General features: G+C 37.3%; 3 protein-coding genes across 3 annotated transcripts in view; 1 reads left to right on the forward strand and 2 right to left on the reverse strand.

Moving 5' to 3' along the window:
• The window catches only part of LOC142152281 (N-acyl-phosphatidylethanolamine-hydrolyzing phospholipase D-like), a 386,092-nt gene that overhangs the window by 171,077 nt on the left and 188,638 nt on the right, over positions 1-26,377 (reverse strand). The window lies entirely within an intron of this gene.
• FBXL13 (F-box and leucine rich repeat protein 13) overlaps positions 1-26,377 on the reverse strand; it is a 189,170-nt gene that overhangs the window by 66,264 nt on the left and 96,529 nt on the right. Inside the window, exons 10-12 of the mRNA XM_075208743.1 lie at positions 5,022-5,074; positions 4,161-4,261; positions 1,152-1,281 (exon numbers count right to left, since the gene is read on the reverse strand). Of these exons, the coding sequence (XP_075064844.1) occupies positions 1,152-1,281; positions 4,161-4,261; positions 5,022-5,074 (284 nt within the window). The remainder of the gene's footprint in view (positions 1-1,151; positions 1,282-4,160; positions 4,262-5,021; positions 5,075-26,377) is intronic.
• On the forward strand, positions 1,045-25,390 carry LRRC17 (leucine rich repeat containing 17). Its single transcript, XM_075208746.1, has 4 exons — positions 1,045-1,211; positions 12,710-13,553; positions 20,474-20,629; positions 21,818-25,390. The coding sequence occupies exons 2-4, from the start codon at positions 12,800-12,802 to the stop codon at positions 22,219-22,221; spliced, it is 1,314 nt and encodes a 437-aa protein (XP_075064847.1). The 5' UTR covers positions 1,045-1,211; positions 12,710-12,799; the 3' UTR covers positions 22,222-25,390.

Consider the following 26,377-nt stretch of genomic DNA (forward strand, 5'->3'; position numbering starts at 1 on the left):
GTGCTTTATAGTGAAGTAGTATCCCATGTACAAGTTGGCAAGAGTGCAGTGCTTACACACCTGAAGCTATGGGTGGTCTGCCTGGTATGCGCAGAACAATTTAACGCAAAATACGGCACGTAACGACTTACATTCCTTAATGAGTGGCTACTTAATTAGGTACTTCTACCACATAGCCAGTTGCTCACCCATTTGCCATTAAAACCTGAATTGTTCATGGTCTCCACAAGGTGGCGAAAGTGCATTACAGGGTAACTCTATTATAAGGTGAATACACTGCCATGTATCTTAGAGCATTTCATGTCTAGAAGGGTAGTGAAGACACACACCCCATTATGCACACTGTTTAGATCATGTGGCATTCAAATGTTATTCATCTTGTATTAATGGGACCAATGTGTGCTATAAGAAAACACCTACAACAATAAAATAACAAACCATCTGCCTGCATTGTAGAATTCAAGGACACATGAAGTTTTCACCATATCATGGGTCCATCAGTATGTCCCTCTTATTTCCTCTGACAGGTAAGCACTTGCACTGCTTAACAGTTAGTTGGATAAACAGTTGAAGGATCAAAAAGGGCAAGAGATAGCACTTAACACTGCAAGGAAAAGAGATATGAGGTTCAATGGCATTCAAGAGAAATTTTTATGTTCACGACGACTCAGTTTCTTTCACACTTAATTTGTCAAGCTCTCTAAGCATCAACAAGGTCTCACTAATCCATTGGTTACATGAGCCAATTGTCACATGTGCATGAAATGTGTGCAGAACTAAAATATTTATTGCGCTTTTCAGGAAATTTACCAAGTTTTCCTCAATATATAATAACTTTCAGTCCACAAATACTGTTTAATTGTTTATTTCATAACAAAAGGTTAAATAATTGTAGAAAACATTGTCTTTTCTTCTTCATTACCCAGTAAATCTCAGTTGCTTACAAGCATGACACTGCCTTGGAATGCAGCCAGTGCCTATAGTGATGTGCCTTAGGAGAGTGTAAGCAGCTGCAGCCTTGTAATTTAAAACCACTGAAGTTTCCTGAAGGACCAGCACACTAGCTAGATTCACAATGAGAACAAGACACGGTTTCTCCCTCCAAGGATTCTCTTTCTGTCTACATGAAAAAAGAAAGACAAAGGACTAACCTGGGTGCAGCCGGACAGATCTAAGTAGATGATCTTGTGACATCCTTTCCCAGATCCCAGGTACTGTAATCCTTTGTCTGTAAATTTTTTGCTGTGAGCTAAACTCAGATATTGCAGGTTCAGCAGGTATCTTGTGGGAAGAATATATAATAATGATAAAAGAAGATTAAAGTAGAATAAAGAAAAGTCTACAAAAAAGCAAGCTATGCACAATCAGTAAATCTAAGTTAAGAAAACCAGTGTATCATTGTGTATGCAGTTCTTCTGATAGCTAAAACAAAATTTGTGAGTTCCTGTTGCATGCTACAGGCTGAAAAGACATTTCTAGACACACCAAAAAAATCTTGCCTGTTGTGTATTGACAAATATAACAGCAGAAATTAATCTTAATTGCAATTACACATAATATGATAAATGCAACAAAAGGCAACTTTCAGGTCCATAAATTGTTAAAAAAGAGTACTGGAGTGTGAATTTCAATGAAACCTGAATGACTAGAAGTTGACCATTAAAAAAACCCACCGAGAACTCGTATGATTTCTTTACAAGCTCCTTCTGTGCCAGGGGAGCCAGCCCTTGGTTGAGCCAAAACAGAGTACTGGCAATACACCTCAGTTCACAGACGTATGACTCAACCTACACAGGACTGTGCATCGTTTTTAAAGAAATATCATCAAGTTCTAAGGCACATAGCTAACCATTACAGACACACTGGTTTTTGGATATTTACCAGCTCATTGTGAGCATCTGTTAATCTTTACAAGTTTTGTAACCTGCAATCTGCTCTCTTGCCTGTTTCGAAGAAAGAAGTTTTCTTCAGCAGCTCTGAGTAACTGCCATAATTATAATATGATTTACATTCTACAGTCTATTTTCTTCTGTTTGATATTAAACTTCAGGACATGCATGTTTCAAACGTTTACACTTCAATTCAGTAATACTTGCATAATTAAAGAACAGCTGTTTTGACTCAAGTATTAATTCTTTGCATTCTGCATTGTTACTTTGAATATATTGGGCCTGAGTAATTAAGGAGAACAAAGCAAAAAAAAAGGAGTAACTTTGCACCTGGGCAAAACCATGTTGCATTGGAGGGGGGAGGTAAATTTAAAATGTGGAGACAGATTTATAGTTGGGGTAGGACATGTCCTAGATCAACTTTAAATTTCAGTGTAAAAATAAAGCTTTCAAGTATTTGTGTGCTACATGAAAAGGTAGCCAGTGTTTAACTTATGTGCAAATTAATAAACTGGGGCCTGATTCATTAAGGATCTTAAATGAAGAGGTATCTTATTTCAGTCTCCTTGATAAAACCATGTTACAATGCATTACTGTTTTTCATGTAGCACAAATATCAACTTTAAATTTCAGTGTACAAACAAGCTATGAAGTATTTGTGTGCTACATGAAAAAAACAGTCAGTATTTAACTTATGTGCAAAACAGAAAACTAGTTTGCACCCCTTGCAATGTAACATGGTTTTGCCCAGGAGACTGAACTAAGATACCTCTTCATTTAAGATCCTTAATTAATCAGGCCCCTAATTTGTACCCCTTGCAATGTAACATGCTTTTTCCAGGAGCAAACTTACCCCTTTTTTGCCTTACTCTCCTTAATGACTCAGGCCCATTATGTTTAACTTGCAGACATGTTGTTATCAATCTGAGCTGCCACATTTAGCCAATGCACAAACATAATAATAGAACAACATCACCAAATGACCAATGTACCTAAACAAAACGGTAGAATATTTGTAAAAGAAACTTGTCATAACCGAGATATTCATACACAAGCACTATATGTCATTACATTTAAATTTAATAATATCTTTACAAACTCAGAGACATTTTCATTAAAAGCTTTCATAAACATGGCTTGCTTATTCAATTAAAATGAAGTTCATATACTGGTCACTAGACATTATTGCTATTTTTGGCAGACTATACCTTTTTAAGTAACACTGCTGCTAGTGTACACTGGAACATTTTTTCTCTTAATATTTATTTTAAGTCTGAGTTGCCTAGTGTTAGACATGTAAAGCAGTAGTTAGAGCCATTCATTAAAAGTTATGAACATTTAGCGAAGGTGTCACATTTAAATGGAAGCAAGGTTGTTTTAAATAGGATAACTGTACAGTACAGTAAGCAAACCATTTCTATACAAAACTGTAGCCATAACTAACCTGTTTTCTGATGGGAGTGGTTCAGATAGTGGAGCCCACACTACCTTGGTGACACCAACACTAGTTACATGAATATTCCCTATGCACCTGCCATCTGCATTATCATATTCTCTGACATGTGTTTCCAAATAACAGTTAGCAGTCTAAGTAATGCTTTTAGTGGCTGAGAAGACTAGCCTAAGTCACTTTTCTAACTCTGCGAGCAGGAGAGATCCCTATTTTACATAGAGAGGTCCATTTCATACTTGCCTACTTTTGGCAAGTTGTATCCGGGACAGGGGCGTGTCTAGAGGGGGGAGGGGGCGAGGCATGGTCAAACACATCATGTTGGCCCTGCCCCCACAACAAATATGCCATTTTGACGCTGGGGCGGGGCCAAAATTACGCAATTCACCGCAAATCGCGTCATTTTAGCCACGCAATTGTGGGATGCGGGAGACTTGCCAGCTCTCCCGGGAGTCCGTGAGACCGACCCGAATTTCGAGAATCTCCCGGACATTCCAGGAGAGTTGGCAAGTATGGTCTATTTACTTCACAAGCCTAATCTAAACACATTATGAGGAATCTTATAGGGCCTGATATGCTGACATGGAGCTGCAAGGGGAAAGGAAAGATAAAAAATGGATTGGAACACCCTTCTGCACTGTAATATATACCCCACTGTGACAGATCATCTCTAAGGGCACTTTCAATAACTGCAATGTGTTGCCAGCATGTGCAGGCTAGATATAGGAACCAATGTTTGAAATCAGTCCAAACCACTGCAGTCAGTGTTGAGGAGCAGACATGTGGCGGTAGAAGAACAACATGCGGTACCAAAGGCTCACCTTGACATAACTCGCAGAGTGGTATTAGTTATATCCGTATGTGATAAGTTAAGATAAAGTAATGCTGGACATCCTTCACAAATCATTTTCATTGCTTCATCCTGGACAAAACAAAATCCAAGATAAATAAACCACATAAATTACTGTTTAAATGGTTCAAAGTTCTGTTCAGTCAATATTTACTACCTATAACTGAACCAGACTAAGGGCTCTATTTATTAAGCAGGGAAAGCACTTTTTCCGGCACTAGCGCCCGTCTGCAAAGACATTCACTCATAAAATGTGTACATCTCATAGTAAAGAGCATGTGTTGTCAGACTGAAGGTCTTCTACATGTAAATTAAGTTAGCACCAATTAATGGACATGGCTCATATAGCTTATAGTTCCCAAGCCCTCCCCAGTTATTCATCCCTCTCTCCCCCTTTTTCGTACGCCCTTAATATCTGTTAATCCTCTTTCAAATGTTTTACAAATATTTCAATAAAAATGTATTGAGTTAAAAAAAAGTGTGTACCTACTGCCTATACACTGGAGGCAGCAATTTTGTGGGATAACCAAATATTTAATCTCACTTCATATTTCACTAGGTCATTATGACTCAATGATGTCATTAGCTTCCAGAATTGTTATGAATACTGGCACAAAATGGCTGCTTCAAAAGTGAGCAGGAGATAAATACACTTTGTGAAACAAAATGTAACTTCTTAAAAATTACACTTTATCCTGCAAGAAGGGTAAACTAATTTCCAGCATGAATAAATGAATCCATATGGCTCTGGCTTCAGATAGATATTACATATGAACATATTAATTCCATTATGATGTTGCAAATGTTGAACTCTACAGAAGTATTCACTTACATTTAAGTTTTGGCACTCTGACACATTTAAGTCTTGCAGATTTCTACATTCACCTACAAGAGAAGCACATTTTTAATATTAATTCTTTTTCAGACCTGAATAAACTAAAAAGGTTTCATATGCCAAAATTGAAATCACTCATGTTAACAATTATTGACCATAAAAACACAACAACTTCAGGTATGAGGAGGAAGCAAAAATGATTACATCATTGAGGAAATTAAATTGTTTCTACGTTGATGAAATAGTGTAAACAACTTCCCATTGTGTAGTGCTAAACATACTTTAAAATGTAATAAACAAAACCCTGTATCTTTATATCTCCTTTACCTCCTTCAGTGTGTATATTGAAACTGAAGTCTAAGGATGTTCACATTACAGTCAAATGGCAAAAATATATACAACAGCATACAGTTCCACCTGCAGGCTAATATGATGTACTGCACTCTGACTACGATACAACTAACTGCTTTATTTTTAAAATAACTTTTTTACCCTCAATGCAACCAGCAGAACAATTATTAACTACAATAATGCAGCGACCTAAACACAGACTAAGAACAAGTGACATAATTTAATTATGTCACTAGTTACTAATGAACTGATATACTGCATTGTCATCTTTATTGGTTGAGCTCATCAAATGAATGAATACAATGTGGTGGTGGGTAGAGATACACATTAAACATGGATTCTGTGCCTTATTAAAGTTATCCACTGGCAAAATTGGACATTGCCTATTGAAAACTTTCAAAAGACCCAGGCACACACAGGTGTTGGGCACCCATATTACCCTATGCCTTTGTTGTAAGTTAGTGAGAGCTTTAGTGACACCCGTTTTCATAGAAGACAGGGCTTTTCCATGTTAAATAAACAGGTCCCTCTGTGTTTCTCGATGCAGCCTCGGTCTGCATCCTGTCAATTCGTATCAGGTTTCATGGGAGAAATCTGCAGTTCACATCCAATAATAATTAAGAGACCAACCAAAATAAATACTGCAGTCTTTCCTTTCAGGCCAGTTTACAATCACACATCCTCTGCATCCTCCCATCCGTTGTGAAAGAAAACAGGCACCATAGCAGGATAAAAGCTTAGTCTGACAGTAAGATTACTTATTTAGGGGAACCTTCAATGCATAGCCAACCAAGACATCTGCCTGGCTTTATGCACTGTGATATATAACTAAACTTAAACCAACTTAGAAAATGTGTTTCAGCGCTTGCTTTATATTTTCCTTTTTCTCAGGAATTCTGGGGATTAAAACAAAAATGCAGAGGATCGTACTAAATGTGTATCAAAGAGAATTAAGGGGAGAAGTAGTAGAGTAAGGCTAGCAATGTGGACAGAGTATAATGGCCAATTTATTTTCATCATGCCTTAATGTCTATAAGTATAATGTAGTAAAATTACGTTTTTATTTTTTAATACATAAGTGACATAAATATACCTAAAATATGCTATGAAATATATCCTTGTATTTGGTGAGTAATGATGTCATCACTTATATTTGGAAAGTAGTGATTGATGTCCCATGTGTCACATGACTCAAGGTGTCCCCTGATGGAATGTATATAGACCCGTGAAGGTAAAATACACTTGGATATGAGGATCTCCTCATACAAGGTACTTTCTGGGTTTTAATTTAAAACGTATGCATTATAAGGAATTATGCGTCCCTTTCCGTAAAATAAAAAGGATATTAAACCCTGGACTTCAGGGACCTTTAAAAAAAGCACTTAGCATGTGGCATCTCTTTTTTTTTTCAAAGTTTTATTTTGCAAGGTCAAAATAACAACAGCAAAAGAGAAAACGATTGACATAGTCAGTGGCGCACACAGGGGGGTTTCTGAGTCTCCAGAACCCCCCCCCTGAGCTAAGTGGCCACCATAGCGGCACTGTCCTATACAGCAGCCGCGGCGCTGTCAAAGAAGCGTCCGCTTCTTTGACAGCGCTGCGGCTGCTGTATTGGACAGCGCTGCCGAAACGGAGCAGCAGCTCTCTCTCGTGGGTTTTTTTTTTTTGGGGGTCAGGGGGGGGGGCAATCCTGTGTGCACCCCTGATAGTGAATACAATTGTCAAGCATAGACAAGAAGTAATCAAATCAACGGCCAGCGTAGAACATATGAAACACTACGACAACCGAACCTTTAAATTTAGTATTAGCGAGTGACCCAAAGTTTTTGTAGAAAGAGGAAAGAAGGAAAGAGAGAATATAGAGGAAGAAAGGAACGAGAGAAGAGGGGGAAAAGGAAGGAGGGTAAGAAGTGACTAGATCCATTGTAAGGAAAGAGAAGTCCAAGAAAGAGATGAGGTGTTAGAGTTGGGTTATGTAAAGGGTGGGCACGCCTGAAAGAAGGCTAACCATGGGTCCCAAACCTTGGTGAAAGCTCTTGAAGTGTTCCAAATAATGCTGGTCATATGTGGCATCTCTTTTTATATGAACACAAAACTCATAAGACCCCATTATCCTCTTTTTGAGATATTATTGTGTGTCACTGACACAAATTATATTTAATATTGTTGGTACAGGTGAACTACAGGTGAATTTCTAAGAGTTATATTTTAATAAAATGACATAATATATTTTACTTCTAGCAGAAAGTAAATTAATTAAAAGGAAACAAATTATAAACTAAACAAAGAACTCCAAAGCGAATTCCCAGACTTAATTTAGAGCGCTGCACCCAGCAGGCTTAGAACTACAGCATACTACAACATGCAAGGAATATGCTGTCACTACATATTTTCCTTTCTAAATATATCTTCTCTTGTAGGATCTTCCATGGAATATAATATTTAACTTGTCAGAACAAAAAAGAAAAATAATTAGTAAGAATAATTTCTTGCTAACAAAGTGAAAACTGTACAGCAAGTTACTTCCCATAATTTGATTGTAAAGTTGTGGAAAAAATAGAGACCTTTGCTTAAGTACTGGTAAATCATATAGGGTAAGTGGTGGGGGAAATAGTGCTTGAAAATTGCTATTTAAAAAATATGTGTGCTGTACAGCAGTTACATGAAGATGTTCTCCAGATAAGAGTTCCATTGATCTCTTGGACAGTACTTTTGGGCCTTCCTGTCATTGACCTCAGTAAATCATCTAACAAAGCAATTCAAGATGCTAAAAGTATAGTAGCAAAAATTTGGAAGCACATTTCTCTGTATCCTTTAAATGCAGTAGAAATAGGATATTGATCATTACATCCATGGGAAGAATCACTCACCATTTACATGGCAAGGGTGATACATTCAATCGACTTTGGACACCCTGACATATATAACTCTGGTACTGCTAGAAATTCTTAAATATCTCACTGGTTGTTTGGCTTGAAGTGATTGCTGGATACCTGTCAATTTTGAAAAATGCATGTTAACAACAAAATTAACATTCAACAATTATCTGATGCATCTAAGGCTAGCTGATCTTGTTTTTACATTATAGTGAAAGAAGGGGTGAGGGTACAAGAGGGTACAGCATGGCTTACCATTGTGGAATAGGAGGGAACAAGGAGGGTCTGTGAACCAGAAGGACTGTGGCTATGCATGCTATGATGGGATCTTGAGTGTATGTGTAATACCAAGGTTCATGTGAGCGGAAGACAATCATTAACAAAGGATGACCAGTGGTCCCAGGTCTTGGTAAATATTTTGTCATAAACATTTTCGTAATAAACTCTTTTTGGTATGTATGTCAAATTTTATTACTGATGGATTGTCCCGAAGTGGCTGTAGACTGCCGCTAGCTGGCAGGTGGGGGCAGAAATAATATGCCTAATCAGCTTCCGTTGATGATAAGTAGCGATGGAACTTAAAGAGGGAGGAGGAAGAACCTGGAGAGAAGGGAATATCTAGTTGTAGTATCTTATGAATTAAAATGTTAATATCGTGCCAGAATGCAGAGAGCTTCGGGCAGTTCCACACAATATGTGAATAAATGAACCTTCCACTGAGCAGCCCCTCCAACATCTGTCAGTTTTTGGGTTGACTGTGTTCAGTCTTGTTGGTCTATAGTTCCAGCAATATGATAGTATGTATACATCACTATTTAATTCTCACAGAGATGGAACTAGAAGCTGTATGCTCTCTGACTTCTGTTCAGTCCTCATCACTGAGGACAATTTTTGCTACTATACTTTTAGCATCTTGAATTGCATTGCTATATGATTTACTGAGGTCAATAACAGGAAGGCCCAAAAGACTCTCTCCATGGTCTGCCTCCCATGTCATCTCATCTGAGTCTCACCAGGCTGATTCTGTTAATTTCGCATACAGAGTAGATACTAAGCCTGAAGTCGATGCCAAGTTACTCAAAATTGCTTATGGGTCTGCTGGATAGGCAATCTTTTACTGTATCATGGAAAAGCTTGAATTGTAGGTACTAGATAAAGTTCTTATTAAGCATGTTACATTTAACCTGAATATCGGCAAAGGAGGACAAATAGTTATCACGTGTGATACTGTTCATATGCCATCTGCCAGCTAGGGTTGAAATGAGTGTGGAGACAGACCCAGGACAAAGGGGCTAGCACATGGAGTTTAATAGCTTGTTCCCAAATTGCAAGGGAGAAGCTATTACCAGGTGAAGCAAAATTGATTTTGGGTGGTGTGATCGAAAGAGTCAGAGTAGGGAGGAGTGAGAGATCACCTTCAGACTCTTTGACTCTACCATTGTCCATATACTAATTGGCTTTGGGCTGTTCAACAGAATGCATTGAGCAAGCTGCTCTGCAATGTAATAATGTTTAAAGTGATGCCAGGACCGTTACCTTGCAAGGATCTCTGTAGGACCCAAGGCACTTTCCTGTCCATATAAATTGAGCTGTATAATGCAGTAAAGATATGAATACATAATAATGTTAATGGAATTGAAACTGCCTATGCAGCACATATAATGGTGGGCTCAGGTGTCGAGGTCAGACTTTATCTGGGAGAGTAACTGTAGAAAGTTAGCCTGTAATAATTGGTGATATTGTTTGGTTAGATAAACTCTCATTGTGTCGGAGATATAGAAGTCCAGTACCCCTGTTTTCTTGAGCTTGATTCTTTAATCTGAATATCTTTCCCCATCTTTCTTTAAAAAGATTGGGAAGTGATCGAGCTTGGTTTGTTACTGTTAGCAGGACATCATGTTCATAAAGGGCTATATAATGTTCTGTGTTACCTACCTTTAAACCTATTATTTCTTGTTTAGAACATATTCTTGCAGCAAGAGGCTTAATAAACAGAGCAAAAATCAGTGGGGAGAGGGGACACCCTTGCCATTGTACAATTGGTGAATCCAAAGGGGGAAGAATGATACAAAGCCGAGATCCCATCAAGAAAATTTCCAGAGAATACCATAGCCCCAATAGCTAAAATCTTGGCAGATTGAAAAGGGCTTAATAGTAGACACGAAATTCCATTATCCCCTTACCCCTTATTTTTATATCTAAACATAAACAGTTCAAGCTTTTTGGAAAGCTGCTGGTATTCACTTTATATTTGTACATGCTGGACACGTTATTTTGTTATCTTTAAATAAAAATCACTGTTTTAAAAAAAATAAATGCACTGCATAAAATAATAATAATTTCCCCTGTAAGAGATATCCATTTGTGTATGTGGAGCTAATAAATTGTGCTTTGTAGAGACTTGAATTATTTCTACAGTCTGAGCTTACTTTGTGTACTCTGGAATACTATGATGATAGATTGGTTCGTTTCAACACCAATTTTGTACATTTATTCCTGATAATACACAAAATAGGTCAGAATTAAAATACATATAAATGCAGTAGTAACATAAACCTATGCTTTGTTTATGTCATATGCAAGCTAATTACTATACATATAAAACGGCAAATATGCATTTGTGAATGTATTCATAGTATTAGCTTGGCATGGCTGAGATGAACACTGTGTCCAGCCATGGGTTAAAAATTGAAAGGTGAAGAATAAATCAATTTATCTCTGTGATTATTTCTAAACTCTTCTGCTCTACCCATGAGGTATTTATGGATAGACTTTGCGACACATAGTTAAGGATGGGTACCCAATGCCAATTTATGGGTCATGAAAGCTAAAGTCCTTGAAATCTCTCTTAAAGCTTACATCAATATCATCAATAATATGCAACAAACAGGTCCCTCACATTCTTGGTGATTCTGTGATATCTTTGGATATCTCAAATGGGAGGCAGAGCAGCTGGAATAAATTTGAATGAAGAGAAATAAGGACACAGGAAAATGTCATATTTTCTCAAATGTCATACTTACTGGAGTGGTATGTAGATGAAGGGAAACTTATGGCCTGTTGTGTGGAGGACACAACATTGAAGGACATTCTGCAAAGATGTTAGGCCATTGTAAATAAATCTTGAGTTGAAAGGTGTTTAAAAAGAGGTCATTTACACAGACTTTCGAGGTCTGACATCACAGTGAAAGGGGGGCTGTGGGTACCTGCAGCATGTTTAAAATGTCCTATAAATCTAACAGATTTGTTCACTTTTGGGAGTTAATTTCATTTTGAGAAATGTTTTATTATTCATGCCCTCCCAGCAGACAGTAAACTGATCATTTGTGTATTTACCATTTCTGTTGTTTATTCCTTTCTATTTTACAAGAAATGATTGTATTATATTGTTGTATGTCATTTTGTTAATTGTATTTCATATTAAGAATTGTGGATTTATTTTCCATATTAAATTACACTTCACATGACAGGCTTGGTTTTAGAACAATACTTAGTTGAAACAGAGGAGATCATTTGGTTTATGGTAACTCTGGGTCAGGGAAGATAATTTGGTTTATGATAACTCTAATGAACGTAAATTGTGATAAATTAGTTTAAAGGGGGAACCGAAGGCTCCTGAGTAAGAGTGTCAGCTCTTCACAACAAACCATGGTGGCGGCATAATTGGTAAGGCAAAGTTAGTGTTTGCAACAGATAGGGAGAGTTTTAATAATTTTTAAACAGACCAGGTGGCTTTTTTTGATTAACCCTTTGTCACACACGTCACACAGGCTCAGGTGAGTGCTGGATCGTGACACCATCTATGTAAACAGAAAGTAACTTGTAACTGCCCCTGGAAGAGTCTGTTGCTTTTGTGAGGTTGTGGTACTGCATTGTACTTCCAAATCTATATCAAATTTCAGCTACTTTTTCATTCCAATTACACAAATCACTGTCTGGTAAATATGCTGTGGGAGAATATGATGATTGTAGAACATCACTTGCGGTATACACCGCATACATGCTTTCTCTATTAAAAAGCAGCTACCGCTGTCAACAGTAATACCCATAGCTAGAATCTTTAGTTAATATTCTTGAAATTAAGTGTCAAACTCTGGATCAGCATTAAAAAATTAGTAAACGCTAATAAGCATATATCCTAAAATATGGTATATGGCACAATTTGCCCTAAATGTGTTCTCCGAGTACAACTAATAATAAGTACCAGTGAGATTTGTATGGCTTATACATAATAGTTTTTAAAGCAAACTAATTCTATTTCTCTGTCCATTTCAATAAAGTTAAAAAGCCGACAGTCATGTAAGAATAACTAAAACCTTATTACAGCATAATTGACAATTTTTTATTTTTTTTTCACGTGGTATTAGTTGATTTTTTGTCTAGTAATATAAGTGTATTTTTGCTGTTTTACTGAAATGCCTAAATAAAAGTTTACATTTCCATTCTCTTGCTTTGCAGTAAAGGGGTTCCAACTATTCCAGCTGTGAAGTGGTTGGGGAGAGATATTTCATTGCTGTACAGGAAAATCAGGGTCAGCTGGATGTCAGGATGCAAGTGGTTACCCTTATAATGCTACTTTTATTTTGCAAAGCATCTGAGTTCAGGAAGTTCAAAAGAAACAATAGAGGGAACAATAATAAACAACACAGTTCCAAGAAAGTCTCCAGCACTGTTAAACGCTACACTCCAGAATTACCGTGCGATATATACACATATCGTAATGAAAAATACTTGGACTGCCAGGAAAGGAAACAGACATCTGTCCTCCAGGACTGGCCAGAAGATCTGATACACATACTGCTAGCGAGAAACCGGATTCGTATGGTAAAAAATAATGCGTTTTCTAAATTTCAGAACCTAAAGAGTCTAGACTTGCAACAAAATGAAATTACAAAAATTGAGACCCAGGCCTTCTATGGTTTAAAAACACTATCAACTCTTTTACTGCAACATAACCGGATTAAAATCTTGTCCGAGGAGATATTTATCCATATGCCTCGGCTTACTTATCTGCGTCTTTATGACAATCCCTGGGAATGTCACTGTGAGCTGGAATCTCTGGTGACACTACTACAGATTCCACGGAACAGGAATTTTGGAAATTATGCCAAGTGTGAGACCCCATCAGAGTTAAAAGGGCAGAAACTGAGACAGATTACACCCCAAGTCATATGCCATGATGAAGATGAAGATGGGCAACCTAGGCCATTACAAAGAGTCAAGATCACTAAACCTTCAGTAGACTCGACCCTTTGTCATACATATCTACACCCAATAGCAACACTAGACTGCAGAAGAAAAGGTTTGTAAAAAGGTTTTTTCTACTACTTACTCTAGATATGTACTTAAATCTGAAAATAACTCAGCAATAACTTATATATTAAGGCTAAAGAAAGAACAGCCAATTTCAACCACTTAAATATTGCTGTCATTTTAAGTAGATTCAAAATCAGTGATTCCTAACCAATGTGTTGAGACAAATGTACAAATGAACATGAACAATAGGCTGGATATGTCACAACAATTTATAGCGAACAGGGGAATACTCAAACATGGAATATATGCATTGGAGATTATATGTGAACTATTTAACTGTAAATGAAATAAACTAGCTGTAGTTCACTATGTTTTAGTTAGGCATGGTGAAACTGACCCAACGAAGCGGTAAGTTAAGGCTTAGTACTCACGGTCAGTATTGCCGAGACAGCTTGTTATCGCCACATATTGATAGATAGACTTGTGTGTCACAAAAAAATAAATCAAGTGACATCAGTGATCAAAGCTGTGTCACAAATGTTTGGGAATCACTGTTCTAGATGGTATTTATGATATATGGACTTTGTTGCATAAAGAGGCACGTTTTACATATTATTTTGTTGCCAGTTTTAACCCTGTGAACATTCTAATGGTCCTACTTTAGCCTCTCCAACTTGATATTACTTACAGTGACAAAATACAACAATAGGCATTCACTTTACAATGAAACACATAAAAAATGTATGCAAGCATTGGCTATATACACACATGTGTTTTCATGACCCATGCAGGGTTTTTACTCTTGGCATGCAAAGCTTGAGCACACCTTTGAATAGAGAGGGTGCACCCACAGTCCACTTGAGGATTACTATAAATATTGGACGTATCATAGATGCCACGAACACCATATCCATAATCTGTAAATCATTCACATGAATTCCTGTGTGTATCGCCCCTCATAATGATCAATGATTCCTATTCTGAGGTATAAGAACTCATGAAAATGACCAATGTACATTAGCCCTTAAACTAACTATCTAACATATAAAAGTATAATTAGAGCTGTTAAAAGAATCACAAACATATCCAGACTGCGGTGGGTTACAGAGCAGCAGGGGACATACAATGATCACACAGCGTGAAGTCCAGCAGACTTGTCTGCTTTTCAAGATCTCATCTAAGCCACAGATGGAAGCTCAAGATATCGCTTAAAGACAATTAGCAGCTGGAGGCAATTCATAATAAAAATAACATGAAGAACATTGTATAATAAAATCAATCAGCACAAATTTGCCAGCATTTGTCTACTGCTATTACTTTTTATGTCCATCTTTGGTGGCTAGATGTAGTAGATCTTATATACCAATATAAACTAAAGTCAATAAAATGCATCTATACATTAATAATATTTTCATGGAATTTTCTGGATGAATGTACATAACAGTGTTGGTATAGACAACATTACTGTGGGTGGCTTGTGGTAATTGTGCACTGCCAGCAGTGCTATAAGAATCCTTTTTTTCCCTACAAATTTTGATTTTATTATTTGAGCCTCATTTCCAACCATGATAATTACTGAAAGGGAACTTCATGGCACTATTCGTCCATTAAGAACACATCAGAGTTTCCCAAAACTGGATTTATGCAATTAATTAAAATAATTAATGAATCATGTTAGAGTTTCCCACATTTCAGTATTTGTGCTGCATAGTCTACTGGTGGGCAAGACGTAGATAAGCTACAAATCATGTCTACCACCCACTTGTACTGTATGTTGGTAGGATGTTATTAAAGTAATTCTATCGTTTTCAAATAAGCATTGCATAGGCGATTGTATTGTGTTTCTAACGCACAAAGTGATTTATTTTAGCAGGTGTAAATAGTTAACAATTCAATACATTATTATATTAAGATACAGTACAGTACAGCCAATACCAAAAGATACATACATACCGCTGCGCTAACCACGGGCACCAGTGAACAGTAATTCACCCTTGAATACTGTGATCAGGGTAGACTGAGGCTGGTGGGGGTGCAGCTATGATTATATATAGTCAGTGTTAAAGAGTGAACAATAGAGATGACGTGGCTTGCTTCTATAGGTCCAGACATCAGATGGGTCCAGGGTAAACAAGTCATAGGCTGGTTCAATCTAAGGAATCCAAAGGTGGGGGTAATCTCTCCAGGGTATCTGCTCCTTTCTTCCCGCCAATGCTCCAGTTACATCTTAGTCAATAAGCATTTCATAGCCAGCATCATACAAAGGTTTATTCCCTAACATCAATAACTAAAGTATGCAATGTGCAATCTCTTCGCCGAATGCACCGGACAGCTGCTGATGATTAGGGGTTTAATATGATATTAGACATGACACCTTTCCTATAACCTGAACCTTGAATATCACTGAAGTGCACATATAATCATATTATATAAACTAATAATAAACCAAATACTATCTGCTCATAAATTACAGTGTGACGGAACCAATATGAATATGAATTATATAAATAACTAAATAATGTAATGCGAGTGTGTACGTGCGTATTTTACCGTGCGATCGCAATATGCCACGTGTAGCGTGGCATACTGAGTGCAATCGACCAATAAACCAATATCAACCAATATACTTTCGTTCATCCAATTATACGACTTCGACAATGTTTAAGCATATACATTGAACATTATGGGCCTAATTCATTAAGGAATGTAAATGCCAATACTTGTCATATTTTGCACAAAATTGCTCTACGCATGCCCAAAACAGGATTATACACCAGTGAACGCAGCAACATCCAATTCATCATTGAGTGCAAAGGTCCCTTACAACAGCATATGTTTTCATGGGCGGAACTGAGAGGGAACTGGGTATATGTACTGTAGTCAATGTACAGTAAGGGCATGCAAAGCTCAATACGCAGTAGTGTCCGATTCAGGCTTTGGGCATCTAAAAGGTAAGTGTTTTTCTGTCATGTCACTTGCACCAGTTACAGTTTAGATGTAAGTGCAGAGTAATAGTGATGACTCACGTATGCATGCTAGAACATGTGTCAGGAGCATTTGTAAAAATCCTTTTTATGTACAGTAGGCATTCATAACATCCTAATAAATGTATTTTATGGAGAAGAAAAAAAGTGGAAAAAAAACTTTATTAATGTTTTGTCATTAATGACTATGGGCCTTTCATTAAGGAAAGTTAAGCAAAAGTAAGCAAGTAAGGCAAAACCATGTTGCATTGGAGGTGAAGGTAAATTTATAATGTGATGGCTGATTTATAGTTGGGGTAGGGCATGTCCGAGATCACCTTTAAATTTTAGTGTACAAATACAGTATAAAGTATTTGTGTGCTACATGAAAAAAAACAGCCAGTATTTTCCTAATGTGCAAAATAATACATTTATTTTCACTCCTTACAATGCAACATGGTTTTGTCCAGAAAACTTGAGTAAGAAAACTCGCTCAAATTTTTGCTTAACTTTCCTTAATGATTCACGCCCTATATTATTAACAGGTAACATTAATTGATTTTTATTTTGTATGTGCATTCCTTTGCGACTGTATATTTTTAAAATGTATTGGACGTATCCTGCAATGCATCCTCTATTGGACCAGAGTGTACCTAGACCCATATTCAACAATAGACGATCCGCTCCTTGTTGAATACAGATGTGCATATGCCCATTTACGTACGTTTTTAAAAAACAAACAAAAAACAACAGCGCAATTTACAATCGTTTTCGTGCATTAATGAATCAGGCCCAATGTTTCCATGGATATCGCCCAGGAGGTTTTAGGGTGCTGTCTCACAGGCACCTTCACCATCATCATCATCATCATCATTTATTATATAGCGCCACTAATTCCGCAGCGCTGTACAGGGAACTCACTCACATTAGTCCCTGCCCCATTGGAGCTTACAGTCTAAATTCCCTAACACAGACACACACACACAGACAGACAAAGGAGTCAAGAGAAGGCAGTCAGGAACATTTAGCTCCCTAATGCAAGAATCATAATTTACAGGGTGAGATTAGTGAGCACCTACTAGTGTGTCATTTCATATATGTTGCTTATTTATTTATTCATTTTTGTCTTCAGTATTTCTATATTTCTTAGTACCCGAAAAATGAGTAAAAGCAGAACATTCTGTAGCCCAAATACTTAGATATGCAGAACTAAGCATTTCAATAGTGCTACGAACAGCACTCACCTGAGCCTGCGTGACGTGAGTGCGACAAAGGGTTTATCACAGCAAACCCACCTGGTCTGTCTAGCAATGATTAAAATCACTTTTTTATATCACACACTTACTATTACTCCAAAACCGCAACCACCAAAGTCTTAGTTTACTCCCCTTAACTCAGAATACCATCACAATTTATATCTCAATACAATTACGCTTTAAATCAACCAGAGTGATCATTAACCAAATAATCATCCGTATTTCAGTTATATAGCACTTTTATTAATCAAGCTATCTAGCACATGAATTCATTAAGAACACAAGAATATGTTAAGAACACAAGAAAGGCAGAACATTGATAAATGGAATTTAATATAGTAAAATAACCACAATGCTTAAGGTAAAATAATAATAATATGACACAGTATTAAAATGCAAACAAGTTTCTTGACATAAAAAGGATAAAAACAGAATCAGAAACCTTACTTATTTTAATGTAGCTGTACCTGGGAGAGGTTGGAAAAGTGAACAAATCTTCAATATGAAATTGATTCCCACAGAAATGATAATTATCGATCACATATAGTAACCTTATAAACATGAGTCTTCAGCTTGGCACACACAATTCCGTGGGAATTCTTAAAAATTACATGTTTCTTGGCCGCTACATCCTAGTAAAATGATTTTATCTCCAATGAACTAGTCACAAATTTACACACATATACATATGAAATATGACAATATGTTATTACCCTTTCTTCACTAAGGGGTTTGATTTCAACAAGCGTGAGGGACCTATTTTCACTGATTATACATACATGCAAACATTGACGCCAGTATGAATTATGTAAATGTTTTCTTTGCTGTACTCCCTTCATGCAAACATTGACGCCAGTATGAATTATGTACATTTTTTCTTTGATGTGCTCCCTTTCCTATATTTGTATATAGGACATGCTGGACCTTTCAGCTAGTACAGCTTTACATCTGCTGACCTCCAGCCCTTCAGTCTTTCTGACTATAGACAGAGCCTGTTGACAAATCCTTGCTAAGTAGTACAACGGACTCCTTCACATATAACATCCATCTCATCTTAGATGAAGCAGAACAAATGCACAGGAGAATGTAGATTAATTCCTTGTTTACACAATAAGTTCACAATTTATATCTGAGAGGGGAGCATTACTATATTTACATTTTTATGTTATTAACTCATGGTTAAACCAACAGTATGATTGTGAGGATTCACAGCACTAGTTCCAGATGACAGCTGTCAGATAACTATTCACAATGACAGCTACAAACACCTTCTCTCAATTCCTGTAATCACCACACTGCTAACAACAGAAATCTAGTTAGTCTCCTCACCTAGAATTCTGCACAGCTTTCCTTACTCTGCAATCAGCCCTTCAGTGAAAAGATCAAGACAATCAGAACAATTTATATCACCTGTTTGTAGCCGTTATAATGTCCCTAGGTTCTACCAAACCTCTTCAGGAGCAAAGTTTTGTTTTGTATTTCTCTGCTTGTGCTTTGAAGAAGACTTGTTTTGTTGGACTGTATACCATGCTTCTACCTTCTCCAACCCTTCGACCTCGGCTTTATCCCCCACTTTTCTACCTTCTCCAATCCCTTAATTTTGGCTTCATCCATCGCTACTCTACCTGCTCCAATCCCTTGATTTTGGCTTCATCCATCACTATTCTACCTTCTACAATCCTTTGACTTCAGTTTGTACCTCATGACCAGTCCTCTCAGGACTAAGCACCTTGGTCAGACGTGGTGTGTCTGATAGCTACCGCAGCCAAGTGGTTCTTCCCTGGGAGCTGCCAGTATTGTGCCAATGATAACATCTGGCCGCGCCCCGCCCCCTCCCACCCTCTAGTCATGCCCCTCTCCTGGACTACACTTGCCGAAAATAGGCAAGTATGCAAACATGTAGTGCTGGAAGAAAATCACCTGAAATAAGTAGACCAATATAAGGAATTCACAATGCTAATGTATTAACAAAATGTGGCACAGAAAGGCAATAAATAGAAACCTTAAATACAGAAATGATAAAAACCAAGGGTCTAACAACAACTTTGGAGTCTACAGTAGTTAGCAGGGAATTCACTGCAAAGAAACATTTCATTTCTGTAATTCTCATATAGTATGTAAACAGGCCTGGAACGATATCTCAATCTCTTTACATACAGACATCAGGAAGCCTCAGAGTTCCAATATTATCATAGCATACAGAGATGCTCTGTACATCTGCTTTTACAGAACAGGAAAAACACTGCGCACGGTACGATTCCTGTTCTGGTGCACCTATAGTATGTATAGTTGTCAGCAGTCCCTAATTTTTCAAGGGTCAGTCCCAGGTTTTAAAGCTTTATCCCTGGAAATGTTCTTATTTTTTTGTATTGATCGACTGCACAATAAAATTAGAATGTTTCTGCATGTTAGATGCAATTTTTACCATCTAGTCCTATTTTGTAGGCTTTAGAAGCTAATACTAATAGATAAGGACAATATTAAATGTAAACAAAGTATTCACATTCACCTAATATGACATGATGAGAATTGTAGTGCTCCAGGGATCCTTCTGTTATCTTTCATTATCCACACATAGCAGAAGGCACTTATATGGTAAGATGATAATATATGAAATATAATTCTGGCTAAATTCATAGGGAGTGAGAGGGGCTTTCTACAGCAATGAATCACACAGTAAAGCAATCACAGCTGTATCAAAGTGTCACTGATAAAACCACAAACAATGATGATCTTCATTCTTTCAGACTTACAAAAAGTTCCAACTGATATTTCTCCAGACATCATGAAGCTTGATCTGTCCAGCAATAAAATCAAACAACTGCAATCAAATGTGTTTATAGATGTTCCAAATCTGGAGATGTTAAACTTGAGCAGCAATGGGATAGAATTCATAGATCCAGGTAAGAACATTTTCTACGAACTTGAAATTGATAACAGATGTTAGAGGGAACCGTACAGCCAAACACAGTGGAAGCAGCCATATAGTGGGCTTAACCAATATTCAGCTTAACAATTTTCAAGGAACCAGAAATGCCACTAAGGCACAAGGCAGAAAGTGCTGCATACCTCAATGGTGTCATTGGTTTTTAGTGATGTGAATATGTGCATTTTCTTAATATCAGAACAGTCCACAACAGTCCAAAAATATACCGGCCTCCGCTATGTTTAGGTATAGATACACTTAAGCAATGATAGGGTTCTAGATGCAAACCTGTTTCGGGATAGCTTTTGAGCTATACAAATGTATTAATAGATTAGCTTGAAACATTAATTAGCATGAATTATCTACTATTTTCTCTAACATAATACAATGAAAACCAATATGTTAAGTACACTTTGATAGGAGAGTACAATTCCCAGCTGTGAATCTTCCCTGGACCTTATGAAGTTAGCGATGGAGAAGTATGGATATTTACTGCACATTGAGTGACTCTTATGCTCACATTAGTGAAATAAGTTAGTGTCAATATATCTGCAGAACCCACTCCCTTTAGATAATATACTTTGCATCTGTCATTTTAATTCAGATAACAATATATACTCTAATACTGTACTGTTATCAGTTCAACAGTTCACGTGTGTTATAGAGCCTCTTTTATTAAGTACAGAATTTGTCTGGGCCACACTATGTCGCTTGAGTGATTAGATTTTAATCAGTTTGTTTAGCATCATCCTGGCATGTTAAACAGCCTGGCCAGAGCCTGTTAATATCAGTCACAGCCACCCTCCCTCATCTAACATCAGTAACAAGCTCTGGCGTAAAGCACAGGGACATGATGCTGCTCTTCACTAGTAAAATTACTACCCTGATTCTCTTATCTTATCCTACTCATGGTTTTGCAATATAGCGCATTTTGCTACAGTGAAAGTGAAACTCTCCAAAATGTTGTACAATCTTGTATTCCGCTTTAGCCATAAAATAAGTGAGTATGCTTACATTGTCCGTCATTGTTTCTGCATTTTACTATAAGACACATTTCTTATTCTGCAGCACTACAGACTTAGTATGTAGGTGTCTTAACTTTATTTGTAATAAATAATTCACCCTATTATAATCACATTGCTATTTTTATATTCCCTTTTCACAGCTGCATTTTCAGGTCTCTTGAATCTCCATGAATTGGATTTATCAGAAAATAACCTCTCTAATTTAAAATATCGTGTCCTGGAAGATTTGTACTTTTTGAAAAAATTGTGGCTCAGAGGCAACCCATGGAGATGTGACTACCACATCCATTACTTGTTCTATTGGCTAAAGCATCATTATAATGTTAACTACAATGGTTTGGAATGTAACGCGCCAGAGGAGTACAAAGGATGGGTTGTTGGGAAGTATCTTCGGAGTTATTATGAGGAATGCCCAAATGAGAGGCTCCAAGAACACACTGAGATGGACGAAGACGATTGGGAGCAAAGCGAAAGAGCTATAAAACAATCACAGCTAACCGAATCAGAAAAGAAACATGGTGTCATATTAACAGTGTTAACTTAAACTACTGGCTACTCTGTGTTCTATATTTTTATTTTTACAGAATATTTTTTATACTTTCATTTTCTCTTAAATCTCTGGATGTATTTTCATATAAAGCTCCTCATTGCTTAGGATGTAGATGATTTCTATGTAAAAGAGACTGTTGAATTTATAACTAAACAAAAGTATTTCACGTTTACAAACAAGCATCAAATACTAACCTCCCAAGTGTATAATAGTCTCATAGAAATGGTCTGGAGTTTGTGGCACAATCAAATAAGCAAATTAAAGACTTGTGCTCTAATAAGAAGAAACTTGCTTTTGTGAAAAACAGAATGAGTGTAAAAGTTATATTTAAGTATAAGGTGACTTTAAAATTATTGCCTACTATCACTTTTGGTCGATCCCTTTATTAATGTTTTCCATTTTTCTCTTAAATACTACTTGTTGAAATCTAATTTGTATCTCTAAGTCCTTAGATTAAGGAAACATCTCTACTAGATTCATTTTATGAGCCATTTGTTTAAATATTCTTATTACGTAGGTGGATTTAGATTTCCTGTATACATTTTATTGGTCGATGCAACAAGACATCCAACTAAATTTATACCCCGACTCCTAATTACCGGCAACTCAGAGGACTGTAAAAATATGTTTGCAATGTGTAGAGAAAGAGGCTCTGCAGCCACATGCTAAGCTGTGAATGCCACTCCATATTTTGCAACAGCACTTTTCAGCCTGTTTAAATTAATTTAAATATCTTGTCACACAACATGTAATCTTGATTTTGCATGATGGCACACGCATTTCTGCCCCTAGCCTGCATTCAATAAAGCATCTCTCAATATGCCTATCCTATTTACAGAGCACACTTTTGAACCCCTGCAGTATCTGCCATCTTGATTCGAAGCCAAGCACTTACCAATAAAAATGGGCACAAATAATACAAAACGGCACTTAAAGCATCAATTATGTGAAAAAAAGAGGTGCGGTTTTTTTTACTGTAGCAGGCTATAAGAAACAGCTTGTTCATTATTTTCCTTGGTTCGTTTCTTCAACTGCTACTAATTATTTATAATTCTGCAGACTTTCACAGTGTAATGTGAAAACTATGGCACCCAAAATTACATGGCACATGATGTAGTGAGCAGAGAGGCTTTGGAAAACCCCTCTGAGCTCTGTTTTCACTGCAAAATCCTCCCACTCCTTTCCCCTCCCCTCTACCATCACATGGCATGCTGAGAGTCTGAAAGCCTGTGTCTGTGTAGCAGACTGATTGTGTATGGGAGGCATGTGTTTGAGAGATTTTGAAAAGCATTTAATGAGTTATAGGAGGACATCTAAAAAAAATGATTATCAGGTGCATAGTTAAAAGGTACGTCACTTGCTATGTATAGGAAAAAAAACCTTCTATGTGGTGGCTGCTTTAATGTCACAAAACAGTATTTGATCTGAAGGCCTGAATTTATGCAGCTTTGCAAATAACCCTTATATTGTGGTCAAAACTATTACAAACACTAGTATAATGTATCCAGTGCCCTGTGACATCATATTTAAATATTACTCAAGTTTTTAACAATATTACAATAGAAAACGGTTTGTAGTGGTAAATGTCTTTGCAGATAAATATGTAAAATATTAATATTTGATTGGAACTGACACCCATTTTAAAAAATGTATTTATCTAGACCACATGAAGATAAGAAATCAAGTTACAAAAAACAAAGGAACTACTGTCAAAAAGGTGTTGAAAAATTATTCTCAGTTGTTTGTAAAACAAAGGTGCTTTCAAAATGACAGAAAACACGACTGACAAGAAACTTACAGGGACTTGTGTCTGCTGAAGATACATCTCACTATTTGATACACATGACTTGCTGTATGCATCAATTTCATTAAAACAATTATAAAACAGAAGCTCCTAACAATCTAAGCCTAGCTTTGTAGATCATCTGTACTACTTTAATGCATTATTTTCAGAAGAAAATTGCCACAGACCTTAGGCCAATGGCCCAACGCCTAAGACATTTTTATAATGTCTAAAAAAAATATATTTATTTCAGGTTTTAACCTTGGGGCTGGGCTGCCCAGACTGATCGGGCAGTTCCTTGCCTATAAAGGCACTGTATTGTGATTTACTGTCTCAGTACATAGTGCGGGCCACATAGCAATTAGTCACACAAGTGAAATGAGAAAATTATTATCTTGTGGGATCTCTGCTCTGCTGCACATGCTCTGTAGGAGCATCAGTATAGGAGAACCATGATATTGGGGAAAATACAGGTGTGGTAATATAACAGAGAGAATCAATACAGGGGGACCATGATATGGGAAACATCAAAACAGAAGGGGGAGGCGGGGAAGATATAAAGTAAAGTCAATACCAGGGGGCATGGTATAGTGGAAAGTAAATATGGGGGTGATGACATTATTTGGAGAGAATCAATACCAGGGATCCATAATATCAGTAGAGGCCATGATATGAGAGAGAATCAATATGGGGTGTCATGATATAGCATAATGTGTCACAAGAGGAGATTTAGCAGGTACAATGTCTGACTAGGGGAGGGCACCTGCTCTCTGTGCTGTATATGGGACCCTAGAATGCTCTCAGTATGGTATATATATATGTCAGTAGAATGCTCTGTATTGTGCATAAGTCCCTAGAATTTTCTATGGATTGTATGCCATTCACTAGAATGCTAGTATTATATGGTGGTCAATAAAATGCCCTCTGTATTGTATGGTGGTCACAAGGATGCTCTCATTTTGTACGGAAGTCACTAGGATGCTCTCTATATTATATGGTGGTTACTGGGATAAACTCTGTATTGTATGGTGGTTACTAGGATGCTCTCTGTGTTGTATATAGATCACTAGGAATTGTATTAGTATTGTATGGCAGTAAATAAGGTTCTCTTTCTATTGCATATCTGTCAATTTGTATTGTATATCCACCAGTAGAATTATCTATGTATTGCATGTTATTTATTAAGTTGCTCTCTGTGCTGTATATTGATGAATATGATGTTCTCTGTGTTGGATATTGCTCACTAGGATGCTATCTGTAATGTATGGCACTCATAAGGATAATTTCTGTATTGTATGGCAGCAGGGGCGGATCTAAAGAATTCTTCTACCTGGGGCGATGTAGGGGGGGGATTTTTATGCCCCGCCCCCTTTTTTACATCTGAGGCTGCCGGCGGCTGCACACTATGTGCAGGTCCGTTCAGCAGTGACAGGTAGGGACAGTGTGCTGCCCGGATGCTCTGATTGTGTTTAAAACACAATCAGAGCAGCCGGGCAGCACACTGTCCCTGCCTGTCACTGCCGAACGGACCTGCACATAGTGTGCAGCCGCCGGCAGCAAGCCCCTGCTAGGGGGGGCGATCGCCCCGATCGCCCCCCCCCCCTGGATCCGCCACTGTATGGCAGTCACCAGGATGCGCTCTGCATTGTATAGAAGTCCCTAGAATCTCTTTGTAGTGTATGGCATTCACTAGACTGTTCTTTCTATGGTATAGTGGTTACTAAGATGCTCTCTGTATCCTATACCAGTCACTAGGATGCATTCTACATAGTAAAGCAGTCACTAGGATGGTCTCAATATTGTATATCTATCACTATTAATGGCCAAATTATTATGCAAAACAGTATATACCTGCTTCATCTTATTCGCAATACATTTTGCATGGTGTATTCATGGGATAATCTTTTTCGAATGCAAAGAAGAAAAAAAACCATCTGTTAAATTGTTGATGCTAGTATTTACAACTAATCACATTTATATTTAAAAGTAGGTCTCCCCTGCACCCAAGAATAGGTACAGAGGGCATTGGGTGGGTGGAACTTATTCTTGGGGGTAAGGACATGCCCATCACCATGGCTGGGATGACTAAAAACATTTGGGTACAGGTAATCAGGGGCAATGTAATTTTTATTTTTATTTTACACAGCCAGGGAAAATTTAGTGGGAGAATGATAGTGGATGAGACCCAATAAAAATGTTGTATCTTATAGTGGCTTCATGCAACAGTAAGGACTTCCCAGGCTCAACTACTATCACTTAAATGCTAATCCTGGAATCTTCCTTCTGCTGGATTAAGCTACAGCACCAATACATGTACTTTACCCATTGGTGTTTGCACTACCTACCAGTGCAATGCTTTACCTACAT

Source organism: Mixophyes fleayi, chromosome 4, assembly GCF_038048845.1.
Source record: "Mixophyes fleayi isolate aMixFle1 chromosome 4, aMixFle1.hap1, whole genome shotgun sequence".
NCBI classification, from domain to species: Eukaryota; Metazoa; Chordata; class Amphibia; order Anura; family Limnodynastidae; genus Mixophyes; species Mixophyes fleayi.

What these genes read in the sequence shown, in the direction of transcription:
- LRRC17 (XM_075208746.1), top strand. Translation starts at nt 12,800, where the DNA reads ATGCAAGTGGTTACCCTTATAATGCTACTTTTATTTTGCAAAGCATCT. An exon ending in ACTAGACTGCAGAAGAAAAG is followed by an intron (nt 13,554 to 20,473) that starts GTTTGTAAAAAG and finishes TCATTCTTTCAG; the next exon opens with ACTTACAAAAAGTTCCAACT. An exon ending in GATAGAATTCATAGATCCAG is followed by an intron (nt 20,630 to 21,817) that starts GTAAGAACATTT and finishes CCCTTTTCACAG; the next exon opens with CTGCATTTTCAGGTCTCTTG.